The following is an 11365-nucleotide window of genomic DNA, read 5'->3' on the forward strand; positions in this document are numbered from 1 at the left end:
AGGAACTCCATGCAGATCCAGTTTTTAGCCCGAGAAGTCTGGGCCCTCCATGTGGCATCTATACAAAGACTGGACTTCTGGAGCCTCTTGAGGCCCAGACAGGCTGGGACAGAGGTTGTGAGCTTGTAATCTATGTTCTGGGCTGAAACTGGGCAAATTCCTTCTGGGGCAGACTCCTTGAACTCAAAGTTCCCACAGTTAGCACCTGGACAAGGCATTTGCTAGTTGTGAGCTAGAAAGCCCCTGCAGGTGATACATAGAGGGATCATGAGTCACAGCAGTTCAGAGGGTTGGGTTGTCTCTGTTCAGCTTCAGGGCCCTTCTACTTGAGAATATGGAACAAAGGTATAACCCTTAGCCAGTAGGGCTTTGAGTCAGACAGAGCTCCATATGGAACAGTGGGAACTCTTCAAAAGGCCACTTGCCCATCTTTGACCAAGAGGAGAATAAGTGGAGTGCATTCGACTCTCCTTTTCCCCCTAGAGTGAATCATAGGTGTAGCCTAACTCTCAAGAACTATGAAGGGTCTGAGATTGTACTCTCCCTTAAAGCTAACAAGTTAGCTGCCACAGTGTCATGGATGCTGGCAGAAGACACAGGACTCCTATGCCAATGGACAGTGTGGTACTCACAGTGGTAACAGTAGTCAGAGCATCGCTATTTATACCTGTTCCTGGAGTCCCAATAGCTACAGGACGATGTGAGGAGGAGCAGATCCCTGTGCACAGAGCGCGCTGTGTTACTAGAGAGAAACCCTGAGCTTAGGGAACCTGAGTCTTCCATACTGGGTAGTAAGCATGACTGTTCTCTGTTCTGAAGGAGACACTACCTCTCTCTTCCAATGCTGTTCACTATATGTTCTTCCTTAAAAAGACAGTAAAACAAAAGGCCAGATGGTTCCTCACTCACAGGATTGCAGCAAACCAAAATACCATAGAAAACGGTCTCCCAACAATCCATTTAACTCTGCTATCCACCCCAACCCAAAGTGATTGCAGCTAAACCTGATGGCAAAGTCATTTTTCCCACTTCACATAATAGCAATCCTATTGGTGGCAAGAATCAGACATTTATAGCTTACTTTCTGGTTTTTAAAGTGTTTTCACTCACCTATAGCTTACTCTGTAGGACTCAATAAAGCTGTTTTTACTTCAAATAATGTTTTCCATAAACATAGTAGATCTTTTTTTCTCAATTGGCCCTCTTGAAGGCAGAATGCTCACTAATGATCAAAATATATGTCCTTCTTGTAGAGGAGAAACCGATGCTCTAGGAGAGTAAGGGACCCATCCCACGTCGCCAAGGGAATAAAGAGATTACACAGTGTAGCTGTGCTCTTCAGCGCCCCCTGGGGGTTTTAGGTATGAAGGGAGCCACAGGCTCCCTTCAGGAGAGATAGGAGTGAGCTGGGAGGCCAGGAGTCTCCTGGGCTAAGCTACCTGTTTCTCTCTGTATCTCCAGGGTTGGCACTGCACCGCGCTGATAACAGTACTCTGTAAATGTAATTGTATGGAACCAGACCAGGAGGGAGGTGAGGAAGGAAAGGGTCCCAAGTCAGGCAGGGGGCAGACAGGAAGACATCTGTATATGACATCTGGCTTTCATACCACTCGGAGAGAGGGGCCTGGAGGGAAAACTGTGGTCTGGTTAGTGCAGTCAACAAGCATTACCTCAGGACTAGGAATAAGCAAACCAAAGAGCAAAGAGTCTTCTCTGGAAAGATCTGAGTTCCGGAGAAATGGGGAACCAGGACACCTAACGATACATTCCCACGGTGGTCAGACATTATCTCTAACACTCATAAGGACAATAGTAGCTAAGATGTATACAACATTTGGGCTTCTCTAGTGGCTCAGATGGTAAAGAATCTGTCTGCAATGCAGGAGACCCGGGTTTGATCCCTGGGTTGGGACGATCCCCTGGAGAAGGGAATGGCTACCCACTTCAGTATTTTTGCTTGGGAAATGCCACAGGCAGAGGAGCCTGGCAGGCTACAGTCCATGGGGTCACAAAGAGTGGGACACAACTGAGTGACTAATACTTTCACATACATAGCATTTGGGCCTCATGCAGGTCCCACAACAGCCCCAGGGGGTAGGTAATATCCTTAAGCATTCCTGTTTTACCGGATCAGCAAAAATCACCAAGAGGTTAACTTATCCAAACTCAGATAAGCAGTGTGTGACAGGGCCAGCCTTTTTCTGATTGCAACCCCCTTACTTTTCTCTAAGTCCCAGCCTTCTGGGCAGGGAAACATAATCTATCAGTGACTGCAGATTGGAGCCTTAATCAGTGAACATGTCAGCCAACATATTTTACATGTAAGACACTGTGCTCAGAGCCACAGGGGATCTGAAGGGAGAGAAAACAGAGCCCTTACCTCATTCTTACAACCTTATAAAGCCTGACATTCAGTCAGAGAGACCCACCTGACCCACCTGGAACCCAGGAGAGAATCATGAGTGCAAAATATATAAACAAGTTGTATAAGAGTACTGTGTATATACAGGAAAATCCAGGGGAAATGATGATCAATTTGCTATCAGAAAAAATAGCTACCACACATTTTTATATTTATACCCTTTATTTCATTTGACTTTCACAAATACTCTGACCAAGACTGACCAAGATTCTGGAACACCAAGTTATGTGGCCAGGGTCACACACTAAGAAACTGCAGAACTAGAGCTTTGTCTCACTTTCTGACTCTGATCCGTTGCCATGTGCACTGATTATTACAAGCAAGTGAAAAATTGTTGTCATTGGCTGTGGGTTAGCGATGACCATAGTACTACGCAGAGAGCTTGGTGAGAAAAGAGGATTCTGGTTATCATTCAGCTGAAAATATCAGAAGTGTTCAGAGCAATCCCAGGCTTCCTAGAGGAAGTTAGGCTGGGGCAGGCGGTCAGAAGCCATGCTCTTGACTTTTACTGCTGCTGCTGCTAAGTCGCTTCAATCGTGTCTGACTCTGTGCGACCCCATAGACGGCAGCCCACCAGGCTCCCCCGTCCCTGGCTTTTAAGCCCTTCGTTTATTCCATCATTCAACATTTATCAGCACGTACTTGGTACTAGGTGCTGGAGAGAGAGATGAAAAACTTAGTCCCTGCCATCAAAGATGTCACAGCCCATGAGAAAGAGAGAGGTTGACATGTTGCAGTACCAAATGGTAAGTGCTGTATTATGAAACCTATGCTTGGGGTATAAGTCGAGGGCTTTAGAGAGGATGTACACTTGACTAGTGTCTTGGAAGAGGAGTAGAAGTTTGCCAGGCTAAGGAACATATGTCCCATACCACGGAGATTCAGATCAACTGTCATTTTCCAGAGAAGTCTTTCCTGCTTACATGTAGGCTATAGAGGGGGTCCTTCACATCAGCCACAACCTGAGCACACCCCTGCTCTCTGTGTGCAGGGGGGCCAGACGGCGCTGATGCTGGGAGTCAGCCACGACAGGGAGGACATGGTCCAGGCGCTGCTGAGCTGCCAGGCAGATGTCAACCTACAGGACCATGATGGATCGTCAGCCCTCATGCTGGCCTGTCGCCGTGGCAACACTGACATGGTACGGCTGCTCCTGGCAAATCCAGCCTGCGACAGCAGCCTGACTGACAAGGTGAGACTTATAGGCAATTAACAAGTGGGTGTTTCACTTTCCTTCCTGAAAAGTACCTTGCCAGCCAGCAGAATTCAAGGAAGCATATGGCAGTAGCAACAGAATTAACCTCATAAGACTGTTCTTGGGTTTAAATGAGATGACCCATGTAAATGCTGAGAGACTTGGAGCTGGGAAACCCAAAACTCAAGCCTTTTACACCATTCTGAGGGGTTGTGTCCAGGCCTGCTCTCATACCTGAAGCACATCTGATCACGGCAATAACAGGATGTGACCTTTGAGGCAGCAGCTTTACCAGGGAAGCTCTGCCTTCCATGGGGCTCCCAAAAGGCAGGAGGAAGGAACCATGTGCAAATCATGTCCCCTCTTGGACAGTGGCCCACCTTACAGAGGGGCCCGTTTCATGGAGACACCCTGCCTGAAGCTGCATTGCCAGACACCGTCTTCTTGTAAGGTATGGTGATGGCAATGATGAGGATGGTGATGATGGTGGTGGTGACCACAGTGATATAACAGTAGTGAAGAGCTAACCCGTGTCATGTGCTGGCTCGGTGCCGGGTACTATACCAAGCAGTTACCCCATACCATCTTGTTTAAATTCCATAACAACGTTATGAGGTTGACTCTGTTGATGCCACCCATTTGCTCATGAGGAAACAGAGGCACCAAGTGGTGAAGTAACATATGCAAGGTCACACAGCTAGCTAGTAGAACCAGCTCCATCAAACTCCTAAGAACACTCATAGGAACTAACTCTTTCTGTGCATTACCTCATGAATCCTCTCAATAATCCAGTAAGGGGACTTCTCTGGTGATCCAGTAGCTAAGACACCATGCTCCCAATGCAGGGGGCCTGGGTTTGATTCCTGGTTAAAGAATCAGATCCCACATGCTGCCGCTAAGAGTTTTCATGCCACAACTGAAGATCCTGTGTGCCAAATAAATAAATAAATAAATAAATATCAAAAAGATCCAATGAGATAGAGCCTGCCATCCTTGTTTTGTCCTGACAAGGATGCAGAGGCCTTGAGTGCTTATGCAGCAGTCATAGGTCACAAGCTTGTTATTCTTGGAGTGAGAATTCAAGCCCAGGTCTGACTCCAGTGTCCTTAATGCTGGCATTATAATTTAATGCTTTAAATAGACTTCTCTGTATTTTCTTAGCATCCACAGTTCAAAAGGGACAAAGGCCTGGGGAGGGAAAGAGAGCTCTCTCCCCACCCAGGGACAGCCTATCTTACTAGGCCACGTCTGAACTCCCCACCATTGTTCTGTCAGTGATTCAAGCTGCCAGGTCCCTCCCACCACACTCAAGCAGCAGGCAGGCTCACCTCTTGTCTTCAGGTCCCCTGAACCCCAGCTCTGTCCAAAGTCATTTCTGTGATCAGTGGAGAGCACAGACCCTCTTGAAATGCCTTTGGGAATTGTGGCAGGCTCTGGAAATAAGAACCTCCTTTTTCAGATGTGATACAGTCAGACAAAGGCTCTGTGTCAATGAGCTCCCTGCAGGGTTGGCCTGAGGGTGAAGGAGGTGGCCCCTTAATCTGGAACAGGCCCAGGGCCCTTTTACGGGTAACCACGGCAGTGGAGGAGGCCTGAGAGGGCAGGCCTGCAGGACGGGGGACAGAAGCTTTGCAAGTCTCTGGTTAGCAGGCATCATCAGGCAGTGAGACTGAGGGTGTCTCGCAGAGTCTGCCACAGACTAGAGAGCCCAGTGGCTGCTTTCAGGAGGTGGAGGAAGAGCCATGGCAGGAGGACTCCATGGTTCTTCCAACAAATTGAGTGATTGTTAGAAGCATGGACTTTTAAACACCCATGAGTTTGAAACTGGGCTGTGTGTGCCTTTGGGCAGGTCAGCTAACCACTCTGAGCCTCAGTATGCTTGTCTGTAAATGAGGATAGTAATAGACCAGACCTTAATATGGTAATACTTGTAAAGCCCCTATTAGATATCTAAGAAATATTTAGTTAATGGAAACTGTTATTGTTGTGAATAGGTGAACCGTGATAGCAAATACAAAGCAGCCACCGCATGAATGAGTAGGGACCAGGGCATTTGCGGGCAGTGTCTGGATGGAATAGGGAGGATGAAGGTCTGGAGTTAGGAGGAGCCAATCAGAGAAGACTGGTCCTCAAAGAGAGACATGGTTCTCATTCGGGAGTGATTTTTCCCTCCAGGGGAGATCCCACAGTGTCTGAAGACATTTTTATCTGTCATAAGTATGTGCAGTGGTCAGTCCTGGCATCTAGTGGGTAGAGACCAGGGATGTTGCTAGACATCCTACAATGTATGGCAGCAGTGAAGAATTACAAATTATTTGGCCCAACATGTCAGTAGTGCCAAGGCTGAAAAACTCTGGTATAGGTGAATACTGAAGTACTGAACTTCTTGGATGAGAACCCATCCAAGTCAAGTGCTGGATCAGGAAGAGCCAGACCAGGGTTGAGGACCAGGCTGGCTGCAGTTTGGAGGAGGGCTGGAAGCTGGGGAAGTAGAAATGGGGCAGCTAAACCAGAGATGGTAACAGAAGCCTGTCCTAGGGGAGGGTGGAGAGGGTTAGGTGATGCCCAGCAAGCACAGGGTTGCCCAGACAGTCAGACAGCAGGCCCACAGAAGGTTCTAGACCCCAGCTCACAGAGGTCAATCGCCTACTGCCTGCTGAGGTTTCCCAGCAGGAATTTCCCAAATTGACTTGGGTGAGAAATGTCAGTGGGCGATAGGACAGCTGACTGGGGACCCAGCAAGTACCAAGCCCTGTGCCTCCTGCTGTGCATGGAGGGGTGGTGTCCAGCCCTTATCATGATCACCATCTTATTTCAATGTTCAGTTTTCTAGGGAGACTTAGGTGTGCCGTTGGAAAACTGAGAGAGAAATCATGTCTTGAAATTGAGTTCTCTCATCCTGCCAACATTTAAAGGTTGCTGTGAATGCAGAACCCCCAGAACAGCCAGCAAGGTTTCTTCCCCAAGTTTGGAAGGTAATTGGAGAAACTGATCACCCAGCCTCTTGGGACAGCCAGAGCGATAAGGATGGGGAGGTGGTGGTGAGGATGGAGGCCCGCCCCCCACCCTTGGAAGGCTCACCTTTGGAAGGGCTTATTTGGGCAGTGCCTCCAAAACACTTATCAAATTGAGAGCTTCTAGAAGGCAGAGACTATGCCTTGCCCATCTTTGCCTGATATGCAGTGGCTTCTTGTTGAGTTCTTGTCATATTGAAAGATAACCCCCCACCAGATACACATACACCCATACACACAGGTGTGCTGGCTGCCCGAGCCCCTGCCATCTCTCTAGGCCTGCAGTGCTGCTGAACAGGGATCTGCTGTTCCTGACTCCCACTGAGCTGTGTGCCATGGACTTGTTTCCAGTGCTCGGGCAGAGGCATCTCAGGGACATACCCTCCCCAGGTGGTCTCTCTGGCCACACTTCCTGAACTGAATTGGGCCCCCTCCCCCCGCTTTCTGTGGCTGAGGTTGAAGAGCCCATAGGTGTAGGCTGTCACCTCCAGGTGGGCCCCATCAAAGTTGCACGTGTCCCCTGGGACCGGCCCTGTGACTCTTGCCTGGTTAATCACACTGTGTTTGCGTTTATGTGGAGCCTCCGGGTTGATGAAGTGCCGCAGGGGACAGGCCTAAATAAACCCCAGGTGCCTCTGTGGGGCTTTCACAAGATGCCTCTGAGGAACATCTTTGCTTTCTTCCAGACTTGTCCAGTCCAGGAACATATTTGTTAGGATTCAGGTGGCTCAAGTTCTTGGATACTCTCTGTTATAATGTCACCGGCATTCCCTCTTTCAACAGTGCATGTTAGGACCGAACAGACTGCAGGCATGGGGCCAGGGGCTGGGCCAGCAGAACAGGCCAGATCCAGTGCCTGACCTCGTGGGGATTGAGATTTATCAAATAACTCCACAAATATCAACTTACAAAGACTGGTAAAAGCAGGGCACAAGGAGTCATGAAGTCTTTTCGGGGAAAACTTCATCTTTGTCTGTTTGGGGAAGACTGTCTGCTGAAACGCCAGTTCCTCTGCCTGTCCCCCGCCTTTCCCCCATACACACAGGGTGGTCATCCTCTATTGAGCTCACTCTGCTTCTTGGCTGCTTGTTTGGCCTCTGGCCATGCATTATAGTTATTTACATGTGTGGGGGGCCCTGGTGGCAGCTGGACTCCTTCCTGAAGCTCAGAGAAGAGACTGAAGGGGATTTAGCTGAGTGTGAACACTTCCCACCTGCTTCTGTGGAATTCCTACATTTTGGGAAGTAGTTTCCCCCATCTGCAGTAGAGAGCACTCTAGTGAATCTTGGGTGGCCCCCCTGTGTCAACATATTAATGTTTATGCCGCAAGATGTAAAAATATTCACACATTTAAATGGGCTAAGTAAGGACCAGAGATAACCTTAGGTTGGATTTTACCTCCAAATGAGTTGCCAGAAAAGTAGGTTTTGGAGCTGTTTTGGTTTCGTAATTCTGGATATGGGCTGGAGCCCGCATGGAGCTCAGCATCTACTGCATCATGGCAGCCCTTCCCCTCATCTCTGTGCGGAGAAGGGCTGGTGCTGCCTACTGAGAGTCGCTCTGCCTGCAGCTTCTTTAGATAGCAGGATGCAGCTCCCTGCACTGCAACTGAGGTGAGAAAAGTAGCATGGTATCAAACATCAAGAGGTAAAAATGAATGTGCCCTTCCTAGTTGCAAGCCTACTTCAAAGAATTGATCCTTAGGAAATAATTAGGAATGGGAGCATGCTTTCTGCACTAAGTTTATGATGGTGAAGACTTGGAAACAACCTAAATCTCCAGTAGAAGGAAAATAGTTTAGTAAATAATGGAATATTGTACAGTGGATAAGAAAAATGATATGTTCTGATGACTGTGTAAGAGCAGGGGAAGTTTCATAGCATATCATGGTGAGTTAAAAATAAAAGCAACATTCAAAATTGATATACATGATCATTCCTCTACATGAAAACCAACAACACATTTGCATAGAAGAAAAGATTGGAGGGAAATTCACCAAAATGCTAACTCTCATTTAGGTCTGTGTAATGAAATAATGGAAGAGTTGTTTTCATTCCTCTGTTTTCCGATTTAAAAAGAAAAAGTGTTAAAAACCAAGTGACACTTCTTTATTTTCATTGACACAGATTTTCATTGACGCAGATTTCCCCATAGTGAATGCTGTTTCCACAGAAGGGAGCCCGTTTCTCTGACCCTCATGTCATTGGAGTCTCCTCCTCTCCTCTGGGAATGCTTGAAACAGACTTCTATGCCCTGTGTATATACCTGGCTCCCAACTCACCCTTCCTTTCTGTGGTGGGAAGCAGATGGGATAAAAATTTGTTTTTCCTTTTCTTTCTGTCCTGTAGGCTGGCCGAACTGCTTTGTCCATCGTTCTGAAATCGCCCGCCCATGTGGAAATTGCAGGGCTGCTTCGGGCCCACTCGAAGCAGGGCAGGTCCCTGGGGCCATAGGGGCTGTGGAAGAGCTGGCAGCTGTGAACAGAAGAAGCCTTGTCTGGACTCCTCCCTCACCCTTGGAGAGGGCATGGGTCATAGCCAGAAGGCTGCCCCTGAAAAGAAGAAACAATGTCAAATATGCACATACATTCCTGTTGTATAATTTTGCTCATTAGGATGCTTTGTAGTTTTTGCCGTAGGCCAAGCCCCAAAACTCTGGGCTGTAGAGGGGTGCAAGTTGCAGGGTACATTGGTGTCGGCTAAAAAAATTCCCAAATATCTTCAGCCTCAAATTCCTCATGACTCTACCCTTTGCCACACCGTGTAGTGAGCAAGCAGGCAGGAGCACAGTAGCAAAGCAATACTTTTTACATGGAATTTTAAAATGTACCGTCTTTTTGTTTTTTAATCAATTATATGTGAAGATGTCCCATTGGACATGCATGTCTAGAGAGGAGGGGTGGGGAAGGGGTGGGATTTAAGCAGCTGCCCTGGCAATCATTCTCAGGAGGACCTTAGGAGAATCACCGTGCAGGCAGGTGAAACTGAACAAATCCCACTGGGGCCTTTGTTTAGTTGGGGTTGATAGAAAAATCTTAAATTCAGATGAGGTAGGAAGAAGCACATTGGTGTCAGTGCCAGATACCCAGTCTTGACCATTTCCAAGTCATCAGGTGGCTCCACTTTGCTCCAGGGAAATTGAAATTAAGCAGAAAGTTATCCAAACTGGTGAAACACATCACGTGTATTTACGCAGAGCCCAGTTACATAAGCTCTTCTAAATCTGTGAAAGAAACAAATGAATCAGAGTGAGCATCCTTCTCAGGGTAGGTTCTTGTCATCTAGAAGCCACCTCTTTTTTTTGTAGTAGTATCCTTGGTGGTTTAGTTGCTAAGTCATGTCCTACTCTTGTGACCCCCATGGGCTGTAGCCCACCAGGCTCCTCTGTCCTCGGTCCATGGGATTTCCTAGGCAAGAATACTGGAGTGGGTAGCCATTTCTTTCTCCAAGGGATCTGCCCTACCCAGAGATCTAACCGAGGTCTCCTGCATTGCAGGCAGATGCTTTACCCACTGAGCCACCAGGAAAGCAGCAGTACCCATGGCCCTCACGGTAATCCTGGATCATTTCCACTCCACCTTTATGAGTGGACTACGAGCCCTCATGAGGTTCTGAGGTTTCCAAGGCTCCTGGATGCAGAATCTGCCAGTGTGGGCTCTAGCAGAAATGTGGAGGCTGGGCCCAGTAGGGCCCGTTCTGCGCAGACATATATCTCTTCTGAAAAGCTCCTTCTTAGACTTCTACAATCCCAGGGGCCACCATGTGCATGGCTTTATCTATGAATTTGTTCTTTTTTAAAATCTCTCATGCAAAAAACCCCTCTTGTATAAAAAGGAAAGACATCATAGTTGGGTGAGCCTGACATTAGCAGCTCAAAAGCTTGAGTTCTCATCTGATTCAGATACAAATTTGCTTGATGCCCCTTGAGTAAGTCATGGTCCCGTTTTCATCATCTCTAAAAACGGAAGTTATTATACAACCTAACTCCTGGGGGTGCTGGGCAAGGAACAGCCGATGGAAGTCTTAAAGTTCAATTTGTAATCCATGAAGACTGTCTACACAAATGGCACAGCAAACGTCAGTACAACTTGTGATTCACAAGAGAGGCTCAAAGGTCCCAGAGCAGGACACTGATGTGTGACAATGTTGCTCAGAGAGGATGAAGCAAAGAATGATCTAAAATGCTTTAAATGAGTTTGTTTTGACCTCAAAGTGCATTTTTAAGAGCAGAACCCCACATTAATAATGTGCTAGCCCAGTTCTTCTCAAACTTTGATGTGCATACAAATCACCTGGAGATCTTATTAGAGCTCGGTCAGTCTGGGAGGGAAAGGGGCTGGAGAGTCTACATTTCTAACCAGTTCTCAGGGGACGCTGACACTGCTGGGCCACACCACGTCTGGAGCAGCAAGACTCTGGCCTATCCTGACCATTTATATATTAAAATGCTGCCTCTCGATCTTTTGAGTCAAAATTTCTTTGCATTTCTTTGCTCTCAGCCTTTGGGAACTTGCAGTGTGAGTCTTATCTTCTGTTGTGATTCTACAGAGAGCAGTAAGGGGTCCATGTCCCATGTTGCCAATTTAGAGTCTGTTTCTGCATCTCATGTTGGGTGGCAACTTGCATTTGGTCGCATTTTAAAAAATTATCTCATTTGAGTCCAGCTATTATATTAAATACAGGTTATTTACCGGAGAAGGCAAACTGGTTTTCTTAGTTTGAAGCCACTGACTCA

At 47.4% G+C, this 11365-nt stretch overlaps 1 protein-coding gene across 3 annotated transcripts in view; it reads left to right on the top strand.

Moving 5' to 3' along the window:
* KANK4 (KN motif and ankyrin repeat domains 4) overlaps nucleotides 1–11089 on the top strand; it is a 124458-nt gene extending 113369 nt beyond the window's left edge. For all 3 annotated transcript variants that reach the window (XM_081486630.1, XM_081486629.1, XM_081486632.1), the window contains 2 exons: nucleotides 3414–3614; nucleotides 8980–11089. In XM_081486630.1, coding sequence (XP_081342756.1) covers nucleotides 3414–3614; nucleotides 8980–9084 — 306 coding nt within the window. In that variant the 3' untranslated portion in view covers nucleotides 9085–11089. The remainder of the gene's footprint in view (nucleotides 1–3413; nucleotides 3615–8979) is intronic.
* The last annotated feature ends 276 nt before the right edge of the window (nucleotides 11090–11365 follow it).

The sequence above is a fragment of the Giraffa tippelskirchi genome, chromosome 5, assembly GCF_054371585.1.
Source record: "Giraffa tippelskirchi isolate mGirTip1 chromosome 5, T2T-mGirTip1v1.2.pri, whole genome shotgun sequence".
Lineage (NCBI taxonomy): Eukaryota > Metazoa > Chordata > Mammalia > Artiodactyla > Giraffidae > Giraffa > Giraffa tippelskirchi.